The sequence below is a fragment of the Tinamus guttatus genome, unplaced genomic scaffold, assembly GCF_059628265.1.
Source record: "Tinamus guttatus ecotype Peru unplaced genomic scaffold, ASM5962826v1 Tinamus_guttatus_pri_ptg001497l, whole genome shotgun sequence".
Lineage (NCBI taxonomy): Eukaryota > Metazoa > Chordata > Aves > Tinamiformes > Tinamidae > Tinamus > Tinamus guttatus.
Genome location: NW_028290031.1, coordinates 81,432 through 105,597, shown reverse-complemented (window position 1 = coordinate 105,597; position 24,166 = coordinate 81,432). Strand labels below are relative to the sequence as shown.

The following is a 24,166-nucleotide window of genomic DNA, read 5'->3' as shown; positions in this document are numbered from 1 at the left end:
TGTACCTCAGCTCTTGCTGTGCTGCAGTAGTATCCAACGTATCTTCCAGTTCAGTTTTTAAAGCCTCCAACTCCTCACTTAAGTCCCTTTTCTGTTTTTCTGCCTTGTTGCGTGATGCCTTCTCAGACTCAAGATCCTCCTGGAGTTCTGCAATTTGAGCCTGTAACTCTCTTATCACTTTCAGGGCATTGTTTTTCTGAACTGCTTCTTCATCACCTCTGTTAAACAGTAATGTAACAGTTAGTACAATTATATTTTATAGCTTTAAACCCTCTTCTCATAATAGTAAAATGCTATTTAGATTATGTACATAAGTGATATATTTTAGGAAAAATAGCTATAAGGTTTCCTACTAGAATAAGACACAGTTCCTAAAACTTTATAGATAAAAAACACACTATTGAACCCTTACTAGTGCACGCCAGATAAACTATGAGAATCATCAAGTTTTTCAAATTGACATTCAAGTATTCTGATTTTGCAGATCTCATTGGGTATTACCCCACAAACACAACCTGTCCTTGGAATATTCTCTACATACACAACAAATTAAAAATCACTCAAAAAATACAACTGTTTAATTTTGTATTATGCAACAACAAAACTACTGCACAAAGCTTGAAAATGTATATCCTGCACATCCACTGAAAATACTCTGACCAGTAAGAAGGCTGACTGAATTACTTGTTTTTTCCCTTTTGAAGCCTAACTCAGGTGAGTAAAAAAGCTTCCAGAGCCCACACAGTATTATCTACTGGTGAAACTCCTTTTTATTAGCTTTATAGAGCAAGGACCCTGATAAAACACACTGATCTCCTTTTTTGGCTCTTTACAAGTGTTAATTTGCTTTAAAACCTTTTAAATATATGATTACTCGAAAAAGGGAGCAATTTCCCAGGCCAGGAGGCACCAGAAGTTTCAGGGTAACTTAAGTAATCGCTTTTTTTTTTTTTTTTTTCCCCTCACTTTAACATTACCAAATCTACTCAATACAATGCCTGCAGTCAATTGAAATTTAGTCTGGGCAAAGTTTCTGCCACATTTAGGCACCATAAGCTCCAACACACTCTGACCTTGCAAGAGCAGCTTGCAGCTCTTCCTCTTTCTTGGCCAGCTGGATCTTCAGTTCTTCAATCTGGGCTTGCAGTTCAGCTATTTGGTCCTGTAGGTCTGTTGTTTCACCATCAAGTTTCCTCTTAGCTTTTTCTAACTCTTGACGGGTCTTTTCTTCCTTTTTCAATCGCTCTACACCAACGAGAGAATATTTTATTTATAAGTGATTTATTCTACAATCATCCTCAGAAGATTTGGGGGCAGGGGACTGGGGTGGGAAGAAGGGCAGGAAGTTTAATTTATTCTACATCAATTCTCTCTCCAGTCTGCAGCTGGAAGGTCAACTGGGAAATATAAATAGCCAAGTGGAACTACATGATTTAAACAAAAATTAAAGAAAAAAAAAAGTGGAAAACCCTGGAGAAAAACACATTAAGGTTAAAAAAAAAAAAAAACCCACAACCTCATCTTGGTAGAAAATAGGGAATGGGAATCTTGGTAGAAAATGGGAATGGGATCAAACAGAGAAACAGTTTTTGAATGGCTGGGCCAGATGCTCACACACCAGCAGTCAGAAATTAAGATCAGCTAGGAACTGGAAAAAATGGTCGTTTGCATAGTTTGAAGGACTAGGCTAGATGCCAAGAGACTCTTGGAAAATAATACAGTATTAAAAACCATTGAATAAAATGCTTTTTGCAAGCATCTGTGACACTTCAGAACTCCCCACCTAGAGAGATTTAGAAAGACTTTACACCCTTGATGGCTTCTAGAAATTTAATTTTGTAGCTGACATATTCCTGCCCTCAGGTATTTCTTCATGCGAAAAGCATCCAGGTATCAGTGTCACAGCAGTAAAACACATTTACCTTATCTGTCTGATGGAGGCTGTGACTAGCTGCATTGTTTAGCAGTTAGCTAATGGCCAGGTGCACAGTCACAGAAAGGTTTTGTCAAACCACTAGTGCTTAGCATAACATTACTACTCTGCTAATTCTCTATGCATCAGCATAAATGTAAAATGTCAGATGTGTCATTCGGGATTTTGCGGGTGATCTATGCACAGATTTCTCCTACAGCCTTTTTGAGCCTGCTATTTGATCAATATCTCTTCTGGATGGGACGAGAGGGGCATGGTCAAGAATCACCTCTTAGAGCCACTGGGAATTTGGAATTTTCTAGGTAGCCTCCACTAACACTAGTTTTCTTCTCTGAACAGTTCCTCACTTAAAAATATGATTTTTTTTCTTGAGTTACATTTCTGGAGAGTTTTAAGTTACAAGTTCGCTGTAAGAGCTTCTCTTGCAATTGAGAAAACTAATAGCGAATTGAATTAGATTGTTGTTCAAATTTCAGTGCCTAACTGTGCCAAGACCGTAGGAGAGTGAGCTTAAAGGCGTCTTGAACCATCTCCAAGAGAAAATATCATTCCACTGTGCTTTACTAGCCAAAAAGATTGCATGCCTTATATTTAAGCTTTAATTTCCACTTCTAAGGCCATCGCATCGTCTCAGATTGTCACCATAACCAAACATATCTGTCAAATATCTTCACTATTACTAATGCTGGCTTAAGTACACAACTACTCAAACATTATTTTCCAGTTAGTGCAGTTTACTAGTGCCCATCTTAAGGTCTCTGAATATCACTTTCGAAGAAAAGGTACAGAAGACTAAAGCAAAGAATATTAAGCTTTGGTCTTCTTCCATAAGCATGTCCAGTTTGAAATATGATGCAAGACTGGCTGTAATAGAGTAGGTGAAAAACTATTTCCAAATTAGGGTGCAGAGAGAGACTTAGTCTTACATTTGTGCAATTCTGGCTTGGCAATTTATTAGTGTTTTACAGCAGCTATTTTACAGCCATAAGTAATTTTTTTTAATAAACCAAGAAGGGTTTTATATAGTGCTGATTTAGCCTGTCACTACACGGTAAAACAGCCTTAAATAAATGACCAAAGAAACTGAACTATTTTAGATAAACAAAACATTAAGAAAAGCAAAATGATTCAGACTTGCTTATTCAAAAATTTTTAGAAGCCTAGGAAACAACAAATAGCATTCTTTCAGAATTATGACATTCTAATGTGTTACAACAGAAAAGTGCAGCAACTTGCCAGAGACAAACATTTTGCCTTTTTACTGAGGAATCTGTGCAACAACATAAATTTTTGAAAAGTGTTTGTAAATGAAATGGATTCTTAAACTTGAAAAACTAACAAGTTAGAGGGAAGAGTAAGATGGAGCAGACAGATGTAACCAAGTCATGCAAGTAAAGCAAATCTCTCACAAAAATCTAAACAAACAGCAAATAAAAGCTGTTAAGATATCTACATATTAAGCTACATCAGACTAAACTATGTAATTGCATTCATTGGAATTAGCAACACAATTCTTTCCAGCATGTCTTCCAACTTGTTAATAGGTAAATTCAGTAAGATCAAACCTTCTAAATCAGTGATCATCATTTCTTGCTTATTCTTCAGTTTGGCCAAGTTTTTGGCTTTTTCTTCTTCTTCAGCCAGCTGAGAAGTGCACTCAGCAATTCGATCCTCCATCAGCTTCTTTTCCTAGTTAAGAGAAAAACAGGGAAGAGTAACAGCTAAAATACTATTCAGAGTCTTCAAGCAGCACGAATAATTAAATATATGCAGTACAAATAAAGGCATTGTACAGCATATTAAAACAGAATTTATTTCAGGTAATCATCAAGGGATTATAAAGATCCATTTGTATAGTATAAAAAAATGTTTTCTAAGATTGAGCTTTGAAGTTCAACACATGGGTGTGTTAAATCCATTTAACACTCATCCAAAGCCATTTTGGAGATCTGAGAGCTCTGAAAGCTGTCACTTCATGCTACTATTTGTTAAGAGCAGAAACGCCACCACATATACTGATCTCACCTTCAAAAATTTGGAATTTTGGTCCTCCAACAATAGGATCTCTTCTTCCATCTTCTTGATCTTTGCTTCAGCTGTCACTTTTTCAAGCTGCAACTTCTGCCGAGCTCCTTCCTCCTCATCAAGCTGCTCCTCTAGGTCCTAGGAACAGAGATAGGCACATGCATGCATTTTTTGTTACCCATGTGTTGTTTCAGTGTGGTTTTTTTTGCTTATTAAAATGAAAAACAGGTATTATTTTTGAAGAGGCAGTTGTCCTGAGTGACAGTAAAAATCCCTTCACTTTATTAGACTCATATAGTATCAATGATCTGGTAATGAAATTTAGAGTCATGTGATATACATGGAATCTTTTACACTCTCTTTCAGCTTTGGCAAGCATACACAACCTGCTGTCTAGGAAATACACACTCATTCCTTCTCATCTTTCTCCTTCCTAATTTTTCAAAAGAAATACACTACAGGGAGAAAAAAAAAACAATGGTACTTAACCACAGTGGCTTCCTAGCACACTGTACCTGAACAGGGCACCAGGTGTCACAGTACTAGTGCCATGGGTAAAGAAGGAAGCTGTTGCAAACAGGTATTTTGGTATTTGATCAAAGCATGTCACTGATGCTAGGGACTGGGAAGAGTTGCCACAGGCAACAAGTCCCCAGTGAGGAGATTTAAATGTAGATCTCAATATTTCTGTTGGAACGGTTCAGAAGTTGACAGCATTAGTTAGCAGTAGACAAGTTGTAATATTTTGTGCTTCTATTCAGTCTTCAATAAGATTCTGTGCATTATCAACGGACACTTACTAAGAGGCATAGAGAAACTGTGGGATGAGTTTTTTTTTTCTCCTTAAGTACTTACAGTATTCTGAAAGACATTTCCATTCTCATGTATCCCCTCAAATTGTAAGAATTTTTCAAGGTGCCCATATATGCAAAAGGAAACATCTACATTCTGATTTTCACAGAAACAAATAACTTAGAGCAGATGAAGCTTCCTTTCTGCTTCAAAAAAGTCAAGGAAGGAATATTCTTCACAATATTCTCACTGAATTTAAGTGAAAAGGGAATACTTCTCTCTCAGAAATGAGATCATCTCACGAGGGTGTTTATATAGGAAAACAGCTAAGCCACATGCAGTAATTTCTAGCTCCTGCCTACTCAGAAGAGTTTGCTGACATCAAACCTCTGTCTATACATGCTGTAGCTTACAACAGGCCTTTTTACTTTTCTGCTTTTTATTTCCCTCATCTGATATCCCTGGATATCACAGAGTGCTAAAAACACTGAAGGAAAGAGGAAGAATTCAAGCTGATTTTACTCCCTCCATGATGCTAAAGGACTAACTTTCTCCATGTTCTGGAGATGTTTGATCAGCTTTCAGTCCCTAGCAGTTCTGTACACATGCTTTTCCATCTCTAGTCTAGCAAGACACGTACCTGAATATGTCCCTGCATTTTCTTTTTCTCATTCTGCAGTATTTGGTTTCTCTCCTCTTCCTCCTCCACCCTTGACTCCAGATCATGAAGAATTTCTTCCAGCTCTTGTTTTTTGGCAGCTAGACGAGCCCTCATCTCCTCAGCTTCTGCAAAGAGTTCTGTCTCAGCCTGCAGCTGTTCTGCAAGAATGTTCTTTTCTTCTAAGAGCTGCAAATATTACACAAAAAGAAAACAGTAAAATCTTTACTTTTCAAAGCTTCTTGGAGACATGACAACTATAAACATACTTGAAGACCAAGTTCTGCTTCAGTATGAAACACTGTGGTCAAGACCCCAAAACGAAAACTTTTATCAGAGAGCTTTATTGGCAGTCCAAAAGACACCAGCTATAAGAGAAGGGCTACAGTGACATCTACCCTCTTGTCCCCACACGTTAAAGAACAGATCCCACTGTGCCCACCCCACCTCCTCAGCTCTCCCAGGAGAAAAAGATGAGGCAAATGACTGTTTCCAAGAGACTCCCTCGTCCTCATCCCTGCATAGGGACTGAATGCTGCCAAAGATATTTGGGCAGAAGCTGACACGGGCACAGCAACTGCAGAGATATGGAACTAAAAACACTCTTGCTACGGTTTTGCTCGCAGGGATCTTTCTCAAGATAAGCTCCTCACATAGGATGCAATGCAAAACACATTTTGCATACTGAAAGCCAATCGTGGGCACAAACCTGTTGATGTTTCCTTTCCATTTCCTCAAGTTCTGCCTCCACTTTTGTTTGTTTTTCCTTCACCTTCATTAACTCCTCATCCTTAGCCTGAAGTTCCTCTTCCTGGCGAGTGACCTGAAGAAGAGGCTTCACCTGCAAAGAGTTGAGACAGACAAGTAAGAAACCACATTCTACTGACTTGCAAGGGTCGAAGAAAGTGAGAGAACAAAACAAACCTTCGTGAAGACTCTCCACCATTGCCAGTGCCTAAGTTTTAAATACGCAGCACAATTCCTCTGCAGGATTTTCAGTGCACTCAGTTGTTGCTGTTTCTTTGCAAAGGCCCTGAAGACAGTGAAAAACGTTTCTTCATATTAAATACAGCTCAGCGTACATGTATTTGTGGTTTTAATTTTAAGGTTACCCTACCCTACAACACTTGCAGACCATAAATACGCTTAATTTTAAGTTTCAGTGACTAGAATGATTTATGGGTCCCCATTCCTTGTATGAAGAAACAAGGCAAGAACTGGATTCACCATTCTCATAACAGCAAAAACAAATGCTACTTGTTCTTACTGTTAACAGTCCTTTTCTCAAATAGATATAAAAGAATGGAATGCAGACACTGAACTCTCCCCTTTAATATCAGGAAAGGAGTTTTACAGTAACTTCAAGATCCTCTTGTGAAGATTTTTGCAGTTAACAGTTATCCTGTAAATAGCTACATATGTCAAAGGCAAGATTAAGAAAATAAAATATGATTACAAAATGAAGGTACAAATTTACCTATTCAGTTTAGACACATTTAGAGTTTATCAAAGAACATTCTATCTTGAGAAAAGGACTCTTCTCCAATAGAAGTTTTGATGCATAGCTCGCTATTACAGACACTTAAAAGGACAATGAGGGGACCCAATCATTAAAGGACACATACTTTCTAGCCAGGTATCCTCTACAGACTGCTTGGAAGAATATAATAATGTCTGTGATCTTCAGATCTCGTTCTTCTTCCAAGTGTGCCAGGACGCCAGCTCGGAAAAAGATCTTGCTTTGTCCAATTCTGTACAAATTGGGGTCCAGCTCTAAGGCTCTGATCTAAATGGGAGACAAACACATTGTTGTCACAAAAAAGGACAATATTTTTCTGTTTTAACTTTTTTGTTTTAAAAAGTGTTTGGGGGTAAACCTACCATTCGCTCACACGCTTGCTTCCCATCCATAAAACCTTTTGGAATTGCATTGGGAGTAAGGATCTCGTATCTGTAAGTCAAAAAAACAACAACAAAAAACCTTTCAAACTCAAGCAACATCATTACAAACTCATAATAGTCACCAAGCAGGGTTAAGGAGTTTCTCCAAAAAGTTTTTCCAGAAGGCCATTTTAGATTGTTTTCCATTCTTCCCTCTTTAGAATAAATAAATCCACACATTTTGTTAAAGCAATGGCAATGTACTATTTTTATGGCTTTTCATATCATTCTGTTAGGTTACCATCTTATCTTTTATTATCATTTTATTACCATTCTGTGATTTATTACCAAGGCTTATCACCTACTTTGGGCAAAACCTGTCTTTTTGATTATTGCTTTTGAGAGTTTGGATTGTGTAGGCCCAAACGAGGATGTTCAGTAGCATTGAACAAGAAAATGAAGGCCAAATGACAAGTAGCATTTAAATGTTTCAATTCCAAGCCACTTCAAAAAACTAATACCATTTCAGATTTTGTTCTGTTGTGTGTTTCCCCCTCCTCCTGTCTTCAATCATTTAACAAAGAACTTCACGTCAGAATAAAAATTCAAAAGATCCCTTGCTGTTACCTCTGTCTAAATTCCTGGAACACTATCCTGTTTGGAAATCCTTGTCGACAAATCCTAATTCCTTCCAAAACACCGTTGCAACGAAGCTGATCTAGAACCAGATGTGGATCCAGTTTTCCCGCCTGAACAACAAAACAAGCATTATTTTCACACTCCCAACTCGTACGCATGGAAAATGGCATTTTATGTTTTTTTTTCAGGATGTACTCTCCAAAGTTAACTTTCTAAATAAGAAGATGCAAGTGGCATGCCAATAAACTCCGTGTATCAGCTTTGCAAAACTCAACTTCCAATTTTGGAAGGAGACAAAAAAATCATGCATACCTAAACATGCACACGGAAGTTCTTTTAAAGGAAAAGAAAAGAAAGGTCTATAGCACATACCCTCTTTTCATGATTTGGAATGATGCAGCGGACAAAGTTGGGATTAGTGTTTCGGAGCGTTGCCATCAGCTTGGTGAGTGATTCCTTGTACAGCTGCCCTACAGTACGGAACATGCCCTTCTTCGTCTTGTAGGCAGAGCCAAAAGCCGTCTCCGTTATTCCAGTAACCTGATCCAGACCCACGATACGATCCACTGGGAAGCACAAGAGAAAAAAAGAGTTAAGCGGACCTTAATACTCGTTAGGTATAAAGATATGCAAAAAGAGGAGCAGTAGTGCAGCAGCAAAAGCTTTGTGGAACAAATGACAGAAGATGCCATCCGTAGGCAAGGCAGTCAGCATGTACACTAGGGACACTGGGCAGAAGCAGTGGGACCAAAAGCCACAAACTTAGACAGCAGAATAGGGGAGCTTTAGTAGATGCGTACTAAAATATCCAGCTCTTTACTTGTAGTTCTGCGTGACCAGTAAAGCTCTTCTCCTTAAGTAAAATTTAAAAGGCAGAAAATCACCTGGAAACCAGCATTTATTTGAATTCTTACAATGATAAATATTTCCAGGTTGGAAGTCTGGAATTAGACATCTGCATATTCGCTTAAAATGAAGAGTGAATTGATAACAATGTAGATTAAATATGGGTTTTGTTGAATATGAAAAAATCATAGGCTATTTACAGAAGATTTAGTGTTGTTTCAGTGACAAAATGCCAGAGTTTTGCTAATCTGCTACTTTGAAAAATTATTTCAAATTGTGCATACACATGCAAAGTCTCCTTGGGCAAAAGAGCAGTTTCAAAATAGGAAAACTGCACACCAAAACTGTCATAAAGCATCAGAGCAGAGATTAAGGGTTATTATTTTCCTAATTTTTAGAACACAGCAAATATTTTGTGTAAGGATCTCTCTGGTTTCCTCTTCATAGTCTTGAATGTGATTCCATGTGCATTGCAGCAATTAAACAGTTCTCAAAAGGAAAAAATACAAAAGGTTACACCCTCATCATAAGAGCTGCTATTTCTTAGTACTGAGCAGATACACAGTGTGTATTGGCTCTCCATGAAACCCAAGCTGGCCAGCCAGAAACAAGCAACTATACACAGGCTACAATTGAAACTTATAAAAATTTCAATTTCAGTCTTCAAGTTCACTCAAACCAAAGCAAAAGGAATTTCCCCTCACTGTCTGAATTTGTTTGGTACTTAGGATATAAGTGGCTGTTCTATTTCATGCTCACACCCAACTCTCTTTCTTAGGTCTACCAAATTAAAACAGGGTTTGAGTAACCCTTTGTAAGTCTGCTATGCAGTAGAGAACAGAGCCCAGATCCTACATACACGTAGTTTTAAGTACAAGAGTCTAAGCTGTTTATTTAAGTCAGAACCATAAGGGGGTAGTAAGCATTCAGAAGAATGTAGCCCACACATTTAGTTTAAAGAATAAAATGGGATAAAAATTGTTGAAATTTTACAGAGGTTGAATAAAACATTTTATAAGTATTAAAAACATGCATCCAACAAGACACCACCAATGATTGACATCATTCAACTATCTCAGACAACATCTTTTTTTTGGTGACGATGTTGAAGTTAATAGTGCATCTTTTCATTTTTCTCCCCAGTCCTCCAACTTAAGGTTATCAATATTATAACAGGGAATATTAACATTAAACGTTAATATGTTAATTTCCTAAGGCTAAGAGCTGCCATTGAACAGCGTGCCCGGACTATCACCCTTTGATGGAAGACTTTGAACTCAAGTCCTCTCTAACCTGTCTGAGAGAACAAAACTCATTGCCACAAGTGTGCAGTATATCGCAAGCACTGGAGGACAAACCCACATAAAAACTGGATTGTTTGAAGATACAAGCCCCATGTGGGCACCAACACATATTTCAAAAGTTGGGGAGAGGAAAAAGGGAGGGAGGAGAAAGCAGTTGGATAAAATATCTAAAGCGTCTTCAAAATAAATATTTCATTTTCAATAAATGTCTTAGCCAACATCTTAGTTCCTTTTAAAAAAAAAAGTGTGCAGCTTCTAAAAAGGGAAATATAAATGTTGTAAAGAGGTTTTTAAGTAAAACAATTCCTGGAATTCTGGAAGCAATTTATTTCATTTACTACTCCACTGAAACTGCAGCCCTCATTCTAATTTTTAATATACATGTCACCTTTTCTCCCCTAAAATACATCCACATTCCAAAACATCTAAGAGTTTTGTCAACATTGGACTGCTGAAAGAAGCCTGATAATACTAAGAACTGCCCACATGCCATCTCGAATCCCTGGAGCTAGGAGAGTTATTGCTTAAGAGGCAATTCTGCATCTCAACACGGAACTTGGAAGCAACAGACCTTTTCATTTGCAATGCTTAAATGCAATGCATAAAATATAAATGCTATATGTATGCAGCAGCAACTGAATAGGTATGCACTCAAAAACATTTGCCTTGTGGAGGTATACCTAGATTGAGCATGAAATGAAAAGTTCATGCAAGCCTACGAGCAAAAACAGTTTTCCTGTAGATACAACAGCCCTGTCTTTAGGAGACCTACAATTTTTATACCCATTCACCTGGTGGATCATGAAGACCAGTAATATTGTCATAGAAACAGGCTCTCTGAATATTCTGAATCTCTAAGGCAGAGAAACAGTGAAAACAAAGACAGAAGAGCAGATACACAAGACACTTCAGTTAGTATACAGAACAGGTTCATCAATTGCAAGCAGATTTTATATTGTGCTACAAAAGCAATAAGGCCACAACATATTCCATGCACATTTCAACCATCTCTGGAAGCAAGTTTGGAGCATTTGTATTGAAATTCTTTTGCTTCTATATCTATACTCAAAAGGAAAGAAACAGATGCCCAATCAAAAGTTTTGTGTATATTTATTGCATGTATTTATTAAAACTGCTTTCTCTAGCTGAAGTAAGTAATTCCTATCAACTCAGTATTAACCTACAGCATCATCTATATCACAAGCTTGATTTCCTCCCGGAGTAAGAAACTGCACGATTAATATATTTAACATCTAAATATACTGTCTGTAATTAATATACTGTATAAGAAAAAACTAAAGGTAGATAATTCCCTGCTAAGCATTTAGTAGGTTATTGCTGTTTCTTGGAATATTTTGGTAAGATGATGAGAAATACCTTAAGCTGATGTGCAAGGATACTATCAGTATGCTGTTGGAACAGGAGTAATATAGGGTTGGGTATGAACATGCAATATCTGTAAGCACTAATATGGCTCCTCATGATAAATAACTGTGCTCAGACTCACAGAGGACAGCATTTTAACAATAGCAGTATCAGTACAGCTATTTATGCTGGGGACTTCACCCCAACAAGTCAAATCAGAGTTCTGGGCATTCTCAAGATGACATTTGACAGAGGGTAACAAGTAGTAGGTGAAAACTCGTTCAAATAATGAACATGAAAAGCAGCTAATCAGAAATGGTACATGTGCAGGGGGCCATAGGAGCAATCCAGCTCCCCTGTGGGACTTTCAGTGCTAAACAACATATTGAGAAAATGCTGTAGATATTTACAATTCGAGGCTGTGGGTGGTGGGAAACATGCACAAATTAAAAAAAAAATCTTATCTAAAAAGGTTAGATCTGTACTGTCTATGTACTTAAAGCATGATCTCTCTCTTACCATCCTTCCAAAGCTCTGCAACAAATTTGTCAGAAGACTGGTGCAAAAGTGTAGCCACGTTGTCATTCAGAGGGTCCATGTTCTTCATCAACCACTCATCTGCCTTGTAATCTACCTGTGGGGCAGCAGAGTTGCACATGATTAAAGAGACTACCACCCTCAGTTTTGATTTACTAGCTAAAAACTTTCAAAGCTGTACTTGAATTTTCCTCCTATTCCTTGTGATGTGTTGGCTCTTAGACATGTATTCGCAGAACAGCTCAGAGTGCCACTATTTTTCTTTCTACAATTATTCTTTTGTAAGAGTAAATGAAATATATTACTTTTAAAAATCAGTATTTGACTTTTTTCTTATAATACCTGGTATACACTTTCAATCTAGTGTTACAGCCAAAAGGAGGCTTCACTACGGAGATGTAAAAACAACGCCAGTACCAAGTCTCTAATTAACTTTATCTAAATCATAGGACAGTGGATTAAGAATGTGCTGCAAGATGAATATTCTTAATTTGACTCTAATAGCTATATTTAAACAATTCATTCCATAGTGAAAACAAACAATGCTGTTATCTTGGACAGAACCAACACTGTGGTTTGCAAAAGCAGCATAGCTCAGCAGTTGAGAACACCAGGCTACTGGCATGGATTTCATCCCAGCCCAAAAGAGTGTCCTAAAAGCTCTCAAGTCCAAATGGCATGTTTTTGCTTTAACCAGAGAGCTTTCTATTTAATTTATATAACATCTTTGGAAAGAAATTCAAATTTAAATAGTTTCACCATCAAAACAAACAAACAACAACAACAATAACAATAACAACAACAACAACAACAACAATTTTATAAAAGTATTTCGCTTTTGAAGAAAAGATACTTTCTGATGGAAAACTGGAAAGTGTGTTCTGGTTGCAGTAAGAAACACAACATACTGCCAGTATGACAGAAATGGTCACACAGTTCGACAGAAGCGCTCTTTAAAACACTTCCTTCTCAGCAATAAGGAAGGCACCCAGTTATTTCACTCCATGTTGTTTGCTTAAAAGTTTTATTAAGTCTTTGTTTCACACCTAATCTACTAAATACAGTAACTGACAATTTCACTCTTTCTAAATTACTCTTGTAAGTATTGATATAACAAAAATATATTCTTCACTTTTTTGTCACAATTCTCTGATCTAATTTTAACCACTGACGTTAATGAATTGACTTTAGTATTTTAAATAAAAATTAAAGGATAGCTCTCAGCCACTAGCTCAGTCACATATACATAGGAAGTCATTATGTGAACGGGTGGAATTAAAGATCATGGTATTGACTTAACACATGTTCAAGCAGCCAAATATGCTATGAAGCTTGGAAACACACAAATTGACAGTAGATTTATTTCAATAAAATGTCCCAAAAAGCTCATCTGCAAGGTACACAGAAAATCTGACAGGAAAACTAAACAAATCTGAAATAAAATATTTGCTTAGTGTCCAAATTAATATTGTTTTCAGCACTCCTGAATGCGTCCAAGAAAATACAACAAGGCCCCCCTTCCTGCACAGGTATTTCTAAATTTTGAAGCTAGAACTTCACAACACTTTACCAAAAGCAACATTTCTAAGCAAGGATTCAATGTTTAACCCTTACCTTCCCTGCATAGTGGATAATGCAGAAATCCGCTTTGTCCTTCAGCTGTCGTGGCTTTTGGAATTTGGAGTGGGTTCCTTGCTCTTGGACCAATTTTTCCACAAATGTCTTGTCAGTAGCTTTAGGGAACCAGCACTCTTCATCCAGTAAAGCTAACACACCAGGAGGATTTGCCTGAAATTCAATTTCATTACAACTGTGTTAATATTTAAAAGGTAGTATTTCAGTACGTAGTATTATAAAAAGCAAACAAACAAACAAAAATTGCATTTATTACGTTAGTGAATGCCAAAGCAAATAGCATCTAGACTAATTCCAATCTGATCTAAATTAAAAACAGCTTTAGGTGTTTAGGTCCAGTTAAAAGACAAACCTAACAACCAGTCCAAACAAGTTAATGCCAGTATATATCATAGAATCATAGAATACGTAGGGTTGGAAGGGACCTCTAGAGATCATCTAGTCCAAACCCCCTGCATACGCAGGGTCACCTACAGCACGCGGCACAGGACTGCATCCAAGCGGGTTTTGAAGATCTCCAGAGAAGGAGACTCCACAACCTCTCTGGACAGCCTGTTCCAGTGCTCTGTCACCCTCACTGTTAAGAAATTTTTCCTTAAGTTCCTATGGAATTTTTGGTGCTTCAGTTTCCAGCCATTTCCTCTAGTCCTATCAGTGGCCACCACTGAAAAGAGACCATCCCCGTCCTCTGCACTGCCTCCCTTGAGGTATTTATATACACTGATTAGAGCTCCTCTCAGCCTTCTCCTCTCCAGGCTGAACAGGCCCAGCTCCCTCAGCCTCTCCTCATAGGGCAGATGTTCCAGGCCCCTGATCATCCTTGTGGCCCTGCGCTGGACTCTCTCCAGCAGCTCCACATCCCTCTTATACTGTGGGGCCCAGAACTGGACACAATACTCCAGATGTGGCCTCACCAGGGCTGAATAGAGGGGCAGGATCACCTCCCTCGACCTGCTGGAGATGCTCCTCTTAATGCACCCCAGGATCCCATTGGCCTTCTTGGCCACAAGAGCACACTGCTGCCTCATGGTCAACTTATCATCCACCATGACACCCAGGTCTTTCTCTGCAGAGCTGCTCTCCACAAGGTCGGTCCCCAGCCTGTACTGGTGTCTGGGGTTATTCCTCCCCAGGTGCAGGACCTTGCACTTGGCCTTGTTGAATTGCATGAGGTTTTTCACCGCCCAGTTGTCCAGTCTGTCCAGGTCCCTCTGGATGGCAGCACAGCCCTCTGGGGTATCGGCTACTCCTCCCAGTTTCGTGTCATCAGCAAACTTGCTGAGGGAGCATCTGTGCCTTCATCCAGGTCATTGATGAATAAATTGAACAGGACTGGACCAAGGACTGACCCCTGGGGGACCCCGCTAGCTACAGGCCTCCATCTAGACTCTGCACCGCTGATCACCACTCTCTGGGCCCTGCCATCCAGCCAGTTCCTAATCCATCTCACTGTCCACTCATCTATCCCACACTTCCGGAGCTTGCCCAGGAGGATGTTGTGAGGGACGGTGTCAAAGGCCTTCGTGAAGTCGAGATAGACGACATCCACCGCTCTCCCCTCGTCTATCCAGCTGGTCATTTCATCACAGAAGGCTATCAGGTTAGTCAGGCAAGATTTCCCCTTGGTGAATCCATGCTGACTACTCTTGAGCACCTTCTTGTCCTCCATGTGCTTGGAGACAATGGCCAGTATGAGCCATTCCACCACTTTTCTGGGGACGGAGGTGAGGCTCACTGGCCTGTAGTTGCCTGGGTCCTCCCCTTCTTGCCTTTTTTGAAGACTGGCGTGACATTGGCCTTCTTCCAGTCTTCCGGCACCTCCCCCGTTCTCCAGGATCTTTCAAAGATGATGGAGAGCGGCTTAGCTATGGCATCTGCCAGCTCCCGCAGCACTCTGGGGTGCATCCCATCAGGGCCCATGGATTTGTGGGTATCGAGGTTCCTTAGGTGCTCTCTGACCCAATCTTCCTCTATCCAGGGCGAGTCTTCCTCTCCCCCGCCTTCTTCTCTTGTCCCTAGGGCCTGGGGCTCTAAAGGGCTGCCCTTGGCAAACACCGAAGCAAAGAAGGCATTCAGCAACTCTGCTTTTTCTGTGTTATTTGTAACCAGGGTGCCCATCCCATCCGCCAGCGGACCCACGTTTTCCCTGATCTTCCTTTTGCTGTTGATGTATTTGAAGATTTTTTTTTTGTTATTTTTAATGTCCCTTGCCAGATTGCCTTCCAGACGTGCCTTAGCTTTCCTTGTCGCATCTCTGCATTCCCTGACTACGTTCCTGTATTTCTCCCATGGGACCTGTCCTTTTTTCCACTTTCTGTATACCGCTGCAGTAGCCCTGCGTTGAGCAGAGGTTGGAATAGGGATGCTCCAGTGTTCCCTATCCCCTGTTTCCGTGACACATACGTGCACGGCAACTCACCTGTGTTCAGCTAACGTTAGTAGCGAACATTATGCTTTAATGTGGGCTAAACTGAAGGCAATTACCCCTCCCAGCCACTCATTACCACAGAGGCAGCCGCTCAGCCTGCCCTTGCCAAGCCCTGCACCAATATCCAGCAGAAGCAGCCAGACAGATTTAGCAGGCTCAACTCGAACAGTCAGCAGAGTTTTATGGGCTACCTCTCCCTCTCCATATAATTTAGACACTCCATTAAAAAGTTTGTTTATTCTTACAATGAAGCAGGGAACAAACGCCTGCATTTTACAGCAGCACAATTGTTTGACAGGATCATTTTCCTCGGGAAAGACAGACTGAAGTATACAGTAAAGCACTGGAGAAATAGTTTATAATGCTTTGTACTTCAAAAGTTTCTTGTGAATGTGAAGTTTACACGTTTGAAGAGAGATGATACGTGTGCCTACTACGTGGTATTGCATGCCCTTATGATTTCATTTACAGACCAGTTAAGAAGGTATGCCATTTGCTTTTCAAAAAAGCTCCAATAATTTTATGCACTTTAGGATATCCATCTAAATATCTGCATACTGAAAAAATCTACAATTCTCTCCTCAGGCTTTTTGGAGGAGATTTCATCTTCGAAGGAGAATTTACTGGAGAATTTGCTGCAGTTTTACTCCAACTCTTGGAAACCTTTCTCTGACTTTCTCACTAAAGCTCCTGCAATGTCATACTATGGGTTAATATGAAAGTGACAGGATAAAGACTTCATCAGTTATGGGTGAAAAAAAGTATAAGAATAGCAGCTTAATATCTTTTGCTCAGCATTCCTATACACTAATATGAGGACATAAAATCCATTAAGCATAAATACTTTTTCTAATATATGGTATTTTAGATTTGTGACTTGGGCTGCGACTTCTTGCAGCACAGCCAGAAGACACAATTCTGAGCACAGTCCTGATATTTGCAAGCAGTAAAAGACAAACGGATACATCAAATCTCTGAGCCTTATGAACTCATAAACTTACAGGTCTTTCTATTAAGTCAATGCAAGGCTGCAGATCCAGTCCAAAATCAATGAAGTTCCACTCTATCCCCTCTCGCTGGTACTCCTCTTGCTCCAGGATAAACATTGTGTGGTTGAATAACTGCTGAAGCTTCTCATTGGTATAATTAATGCAGAGTTGCTCAAAGGAGTTCAACTGCAAAATAACATTACTAAGCATGAATCATGATGGAATCGATGACATATTTGGAAGAAAAAAAATCTGACTTTACAAGGCAAATCCCTGAAATACTGCAAAATGTATTTTAAAGAAAACTGGCAAATACATGACTCAATCTCTTACATATCCTGCTATATGTGGTAAACTAATGTATAATAGCAAAAAAACTCAATGTTGCAGAACCAATAAAAAGGCTTAGATTATAGTATTTGTTACTACAGCTTAGCGTATTAGAAGTGTTCATGTGCTACAGAGCACGATACCCTCCTGCAGCCTTGAAACATTTCTGCATTTTGTTGGTCCTAGACCAACAGCTAGGGCTGAATGCACAATAATAGGGAGAGAGAGAGAAAAAAAAATCTAATCAATCTTTTAAAATACCTCAAAGATTTCAAATCCAGCAATATCCAGAATCCCAATGAAAGATGCTCCCTGTCGTTTGGTCCTGTCCAAAGCTTTATTAATCCGGTGAACAAGCCAGCGGAAGAGGCGTTCGTAGGTGGCCTTTGCCAAGGCTTCCACTGCAAAGTCTGCCTGAAAAAAAATTAAATCAAACCCATAAAGTTTATTTTTTCTGGAGAAGTCATCAAAAGAACTCAGACATGGATGCTATCAAATATAACTAAGCAACAGAAGAAGATTAAGGCAGGAATAAAAGCAAGCAGTAGAAAAAGTATACAGTTTGATTAATGTTATGAAAACACGTTTTGAAACCGTTGGATAAAGATAAAAGCTCTCTGAACATATCATATGTACAAGCTGCATTGAAAGACAGCAGCCACAGGTCAAGGAAAAGGAAAGGTTTCTTCTAGTGAATTACTGATTTTCACCAGGTAACAACAGTTACTAAGGACAGTGAGTTTAAACAAAGTTGGTGGCAGTACCTATTTAATCTCAACTCTCTATTAAAAGCTAGATGAAGTGAAACTCTACTAGGCCCCAGAGCTTACTTGTTCTTTGGTCTGGGCTTTCTGAACGTAGTCTCGGCCAACTTTGATGCGCGGGGTCAGGATGGCACGGGTGAACTCCATCACGTTCATTCCCAGCAGATGGCAGAGCTTCTGTGCAACTGGAAATAACGGAATAAAACACAAGCTCTTAAGCCCTCACCTCTTCCCAGCAACTAGCAACAGCGGGGAAAACAAGCTGCAAACAAAGGCACGTGCCAGGGAAAGGCACTTCTGTTTGGTGGACAACAGCCCTGCTCCATCACGCAGGCAGTAGCTCCTCCAAGGTTTGCGCAAACGTTTACAGAAATGCACTGCTCAATTTACTTCAAGTGGGGAAAGCACCAGATTTCATAAACCACGGGGAGGTCACACAGAGGCCCACGAGCCACGAGCGTTCATTTTGTCACTTTGACACAGCATGTGCATTTTTAACCCTTCCAGAAAAATAAGTAAAAAGTATGATGATGCATGAACACATCACAGGTCACCTATCAAGTGATACTTGATACTATCAAGTGGCCCAATAACCTGTGTTTTAATCAGGCAGCTATACCACTGTAATATTACAGACCTTCCCATTAGAGAATATATCAAAACACTATTTAAATGATTTAAACCTTCCATTTCTAATATTTTGTTTAGAATAGCACCACAAACAGTCGCTCACATTCTTTTAGTGCCAGTTTTGTGTCAGTTATTTAAAATAACCTATTACGCATGCTATCTTTACACATTCTTCCTGCATCAATCCCTTTTCCTAAGACTTTTTCCGATAGGTAAGGCATTCATGACTGCAGATTTCTAAAAAGGAGAGTGACGCCAAAGATATTTTTAGGAGTGGGTAAGCGCTGCCCTTTAGCGGGAAGCCCTCCGCACCGGAGCTCGCGCGCGGGTTAACTCCTGCCAGCTCCGCAGCTCGCTCGTCTGCTGCAGAAAGGCACGATGCTGCTTTCACAAATCGCCCTTGAGGAGCAGATCCCGGCGTCAACACGCAGCTGCACCCGCACTGCTATCAAAAACACTCACTTGCTGCTCCTGTCCGAGACACTCTGGCCATACCGTCCTTAGGAGGGCTCACGAATCAGATCACGACTTCCTCAGAGAAACTGGGGCAACCTCCCAAACTCTGCGCTGATTTCATTTTAGCTAACTACAGGAGCACTTCTGTGCTTTGAGTATAAACTTACACACTGGCATGTGTAAAACCCACAGCATTAAGCGGTTATTACTAGTCACATGCATGGAAGTTGTGAGTACCAAGGACGTAAGCATGAAACAGGGCACAGAGATAAAATTTAAGTGGCATGTGTGCAGCAGGTCCTGTGCATGGCAACTCTTACAGGCCTTTGCACTGAAATCAATTTTATAACCTTATTTTCCAAGACAGTGTTTAAAATCTGGAACCAGAGAACTAAACTGAAAATCTGAAAACTACGTCAAGGACCGTATTCTTTGCAAAGGAACAAACTTATCCAAAAGCTGATGTCACTTTAAGGCATTAACTGACAAACTAAGCCTTAGTCACACTGCCACTACTTCAGAAATCAGATTTTTCTAAATGCTGCATGCTTGTGTTCAGTTATTTCACTATGGAAGTTGTGCTTGGCTTCAGAGTTCTTATCTTTGGCAAGAAAACTGCTGTCAAGAACCAAAGCAAACAAATGTATGGAAGCATGCACACTTTCCTGGTACTTAAGTCTTTGCAGATAAGCAGTAAGCAAGACTTCAGCTGAAATACTTGTTCAAAGTTTAGAAGCAATGCAAACAGCATAAATTCTAGTGATAGCTATTTAATTTCTGTCTGCGTTGAGAGAACGGAAGACAAGAGAGTTTAAATAATTGCCTGTTGGCTCTTACTGTCACAATCATGGCCTTTTTTGGCACAAAACTTTACCAAGGAAGCTTAGAAGACTGGTCCATACTTTCAAAGATACGTACTAAAACAATAGGAAAAAACTACCATGCAAGTTATAGTAAGTCATGCAAATGCGATCAACTTACCAGTATTTTCTGGCATGGAAGCTTGATCAGTATTTCTCTCCTTCTTAAAGGAAATATTTCCAAATTGTAGCACTGAAGACACGACTTTCAGCATGGCTGTGTTTAAAATAAATGAATAAATGCTATAATGACTTTCATTCCACATCTTAAGCATGAATTCACAAAGGAAATAAAGTTTATACTGTGCTTTTTAAGCAAATGGCTTTATTAGCCTTGTCTTAATCTAAAACCAGTGTTTTCTGCAGGCTGACAAGACATCAAAATATTAAATTTGGTGACATTAGATTAGCAAGTGTGTGTGGTTGCCCAAGAGACAAGGAAGAACACTTAGAAATCCAGAAAGCTTCATAACTTACACAAGATCTCCTCGTGCGAAAACCCCATGATATGCATGGCCTCCATAGTCTCCTGAAAGTTGTCCTTGTCTTGCTGCCCCGGAATGGGGATATAGCCATTAGATAAAAATCTGTAATTGTTAAATCCTTCAAGCAGCAAGTCAGCTGTGTTGAGGGGGAGAGAAGGGGAAAAAAAAGCTAAAAAAATACTGTTCACACACAACTGAATTTGGTTTTCACTAAGCAAGCAAACTACAGTTTGCTAAATCAGTTACTGCAATAAACAGGCTAGAAGATATTATAGCAGCTTAGTAATTTATTCTTCTGAAATGCTGGAGATATGAGCATACCTTAAAAGTTAAAGCTGTGCTCACAGAATCCCTATCTGTAGCATCCTACATTAGCTCTTTCATGCAAAAAGAACAGGACCTGACTCTGATCTAACCTAAACTCAAATCCTATCTGGGTTGGCCAAACAACTATCTAGATTGAAAAGTAACAGGCAGAAGACAGTTGGCTATTGGTGACAGCCACATCAAGGATGCTGGACGCAGACTTAATCTAATGTTGGAGGCAAAAGCACAGAAACATTTCTCAGATGTCTGTATCTTCAAATAGTTGCACTTATCACAATGTAACAGGAGTAACGAGGGAAAAGGGGGGAGGATAACCAATGCAGTACTTCTAGGCTGAAGGAAACCTCAGGATTTCATTATTTTATGGCAAATGGGCTGTTTTTCTACCCAGTTTGAGGGCATGGTGCAGAACGAGTCTGGCTGTAGCTCCTTTGTTGCTGATCAACCCAGAGTCCAGCAGCTTCAATGCACTGTTTCTCAGAGACAGAGCACAAGACAGGCTGCCCAGGTTGGACCTGGCCACGTAGAAGCTATTTGCTCAAAACACAACATTTGCTTGACAACCCACTTGATACAATATAGAAGATCTGGCTTTCTATTCCCCTTTCAAAACTTAACTATTGCAAGAGCAAAGAACAGTTCAAATTGCAGGGTGTTGGCACCAAAATGAGCAAATCCTGGATGCAAAACAGCAGTTTTGCAAAAGAAGCAACTTACACTTCAGGTGTTCTCCTGCTCCAGCTAGCAGTTGATAGAAGATATGAAATGTCCGTTCATCTTTAGCCTGACGAACGGCACGAGACTTCTCCAACAAGTCTGATTATATCTCATCAAGGATTTTACACTTTTTTTTTAAATGAACAAAATATATAACAACACTGTGGGCCAAATCAAGCTATATCATTACTTAAGGATCAGAGACACTTTAATAGTTGCAACAAGATTTTGTCTTCTATGACATTGTATGAGCTATGAAATTACATGCATTACTACACTTCATGTTTAATAAAAAAGTTTTAATATTATAACATATTTTGAACAAACACAGGTCTTTTGCAGCCTTTCAGGATTTTTCTTTGTGACAGTCCTAAATATGCACTGCAGTTAAAATTAATTAGGCAGTTTAAAACACAGGCACAGACTGAAAGGTTAATTACACTGCCAGTGGTTTGTGATTACTACTCACAAGATATTTTGTTCACCAAAACTTCTGGATTTCAAAAATTTATTATGACCATCCTACTGTTACAAACCCACAACACAAGGTAAAAAGACTAGAAATTAAGCATATGTATAGGCACATATATATATACATATATATGCACACATGCACTGTATTTCTAGTATAATAAGGTAACTTTAGAGAAAGGCTTTCAGTATAAGCAGGTTTTGGTTTATGTGTGTTTTTTTCCTGTTCATAAGCAACTCTAAATAAAAGCAGGCCTTAAAGCTAAACTTGAAGTAGGTTTCGGCGACAAGAGATTTATTAGCAATTAACACTGAGTGTGTTAATCCACAGAATTCTTCTGAATAGAAAAGTGCCTTTTGCAAAGAAATTTTCAGAGAGCAAATTGACTTTCAGTGGTTTCTCCAGAGAACCCCGCTTTCAAGGCTAGTCAGCAAATTTAGGCGATTTTGGAGTGCCAAGCTTGGTGATATCCGACTTCTAAGCGTGAAGCAGCACGCCGACTTTGTGGTATTTGATTGCAGGAATGGAAGAGGTAGATGTTGTTAAAGAAATCTAAAAAATACATTCATTTTTCAATGAATTCAAGGGTCAAGAAGAAAATTAGCCAACTTGCTTTACACGGAGGTTGCACTGCTTAAGTAGGATACACGTCTCTATGTTGGCCCCAACAATGTAACCAGTAACATCGAAGTTAATCCTAATAAACTTGCCCTGCAAAGAAAAGAGATTTTTTTTGCATTAATTTTTTTTGATTAAGATCAAACTCTCCAAGCGAGAACAGCGCTGCCTGCACATTTCACATTCAAATACAGTATTGAACATGCTATTCTGCAGTTTGCAAAGTTCAAAAAAAACCTTATTTGAGGTATATCTATAATCCAGCTCTATGAAAGATTATTTTTTTCCTAAAAGAGAAACAAAGCGCTCTGTAAGGCTGAATAAGAGCACAGAAATACTGAGATTTTTAATATACATGTTTCTATAAAGCAACAGTATCTTTAGGCATCAGCACACCTGCTTTATCTGCAGAAATCCTGAATGTCAGTGTGCCTAGACCCACCTGCTGCTTTTTGCACTTCCAAAATCAGCATGGCTGCTATTTGCATGGTCTTTTTTTTTTACAGTATTTGGTAAAAAATAAAAATAAATAAAAAATAAATAATAAAAAGAGGTGTTTCCAGCAGATGCAAATGTCCAAAGGAGCCAGTGGGAATAAGCAGTGGCTGCGCAGAGACCTCTGCTTTCACTGCTTCCAGTTTCTCCACTTCCCTGTCTACATAGGAGCAGGTTTGGGGGATTAGGAAGTTTCATAGCAATTTGCCAACACCTACTTAAATACTTGTTTTGATGGAAACTGCACAAGGCACCTGCTAACGTGTTTCGTGGAGGTCATCCCAAAGCTGTTCTTGCAGCCCCTATCCAAATCCTCTCACATCTGTCTCACATCCTCTCACATCTGGCAGCTTAGAGCTATTACTCCATTAAAATAAATTCCTGTTTGGCAAATCCATTCAGCTCAAGGACTGTTCTAATCTCCATATCAAATATTCTCGTCTATGAACAGGTAGGGTATATGTGTTCTAATGTGGGTTGGATCTAGCAAAAGTCTTTGGACCGTACTCTCATGCTACCTAAGGAGGTTCCTGCATTCCTTTGAGCCATTCTGACTTCTTTCTACCAAATCCTGCCCTTCTGCCCAGCTTCCCTGATAAAATGTGGGTCTTAATTCAAAGAAAGGCTCACGTGCACAAGACTTACCAAGCTTTACCATTGAATCTACAGAAAGGCATAACCTACCAAGTTCACCTGGACTTTGACTCAGAGCAAAACAACTGCTCTGAGATTGCAATTTTACGTACTCAACCCCTACAATTATTTATCTGACTTTTAAGAATACTGGTGGGATTTTTTATATCGGCTTCAGTGGTTCAGCATTGCTTTATCTGCAGTTTGCTTGGAAAGCCACCAGCACCACGAGAAACAGGGCTTCTCTTCACATTAATTGTCAGGAGCCTTGCACTCAAGATAGTAGGAAGACCCAGAATTCTCTAAGCTCATTTTGTAACAAAGCTCTGTATTTTTTTGTTCTTTAA

General features: G+C 39.3%; 1 protein-coding gene across 1 annotated transcript in view; it reads right to left on the bottom strand.

Moving 5' to 3' along the window:
• The window catches only part of LOC148590296 (myosin-10-like), a gene marked incomplete at its 3' end in the record, with an annotated part of 78,475 nt that overhangs the window by 6,016 nt on the left and 48,293 nt on the right, over nt 1–24,166 (bottom strand). The window contains exons 8-28 of the mRNA XM_088539221.1: nt 22,721–22,784; nt 21,602–21,700; nt 20,550–20,693; nt 20,194–20,289; nt 18,193–18,311; nt 17,624–17,776; nt 17,045–17,218; nt 13,595–13,768; nt 11,963–12,077; nt 10,870–10,932; nt 8,301–8,494; nt 7,917–8,038; nt 7,290–7,359; nt 7,034–7,194; nt 6,333–6,441; nt 6,118–6,249; nt 5,391–5,597; nt 3,959–4,096; nt 3,499–3,622; nt 1,074–1,245; nt 6–218 (exon numbers count right to left, since the gene is read on the bottom strand). Coding sequence (XP_088395347.1) covers nt 6–218; nt 1,074–1,245; nt 3,499–3,622; nt 3,959–4,096; nt 5,391–5,597; nt 6,118–6,249; nt 6,333–6,441; nt 7,034–7,194; nt 7,290–7,359; nt 7,917–8,038; nt 8,301–8,494; nt 10,870–10,932; nt 11,963–12,077; nt 13,595–13,768; nt 17,045–17,218; nt 17,624–17,776; nt 18,193–18,311; nt 20,194–20,289; nt 20,550–20,693; nt 21,602–21,700; nt 22,721–22,784 — 2,843 coding nt within the window. The remainder of the gene's footprint in view (nt 1–5; nt 219–1,073; nt 1,246–3,498; nt 3,623–3,958; nt 4,097–5,390; nt 5,598–6,117; nt 6,250–6,332; nt 6,442–7,033; nt 7,195–7,289; nt 7,360–7,916; nt 8,039–8,300; nt 8,495–10,869; nt 10,933–11,962; nt 12,078–13,594; nt 13,769–17,044; nt 17,219–17,623; nt 17,777–18,192; nt 18,312–20,193; nt 20,290–20,549; nt 20,694–21,601; nt 21,701–22,720; nt 22,785–24,166) is intronic.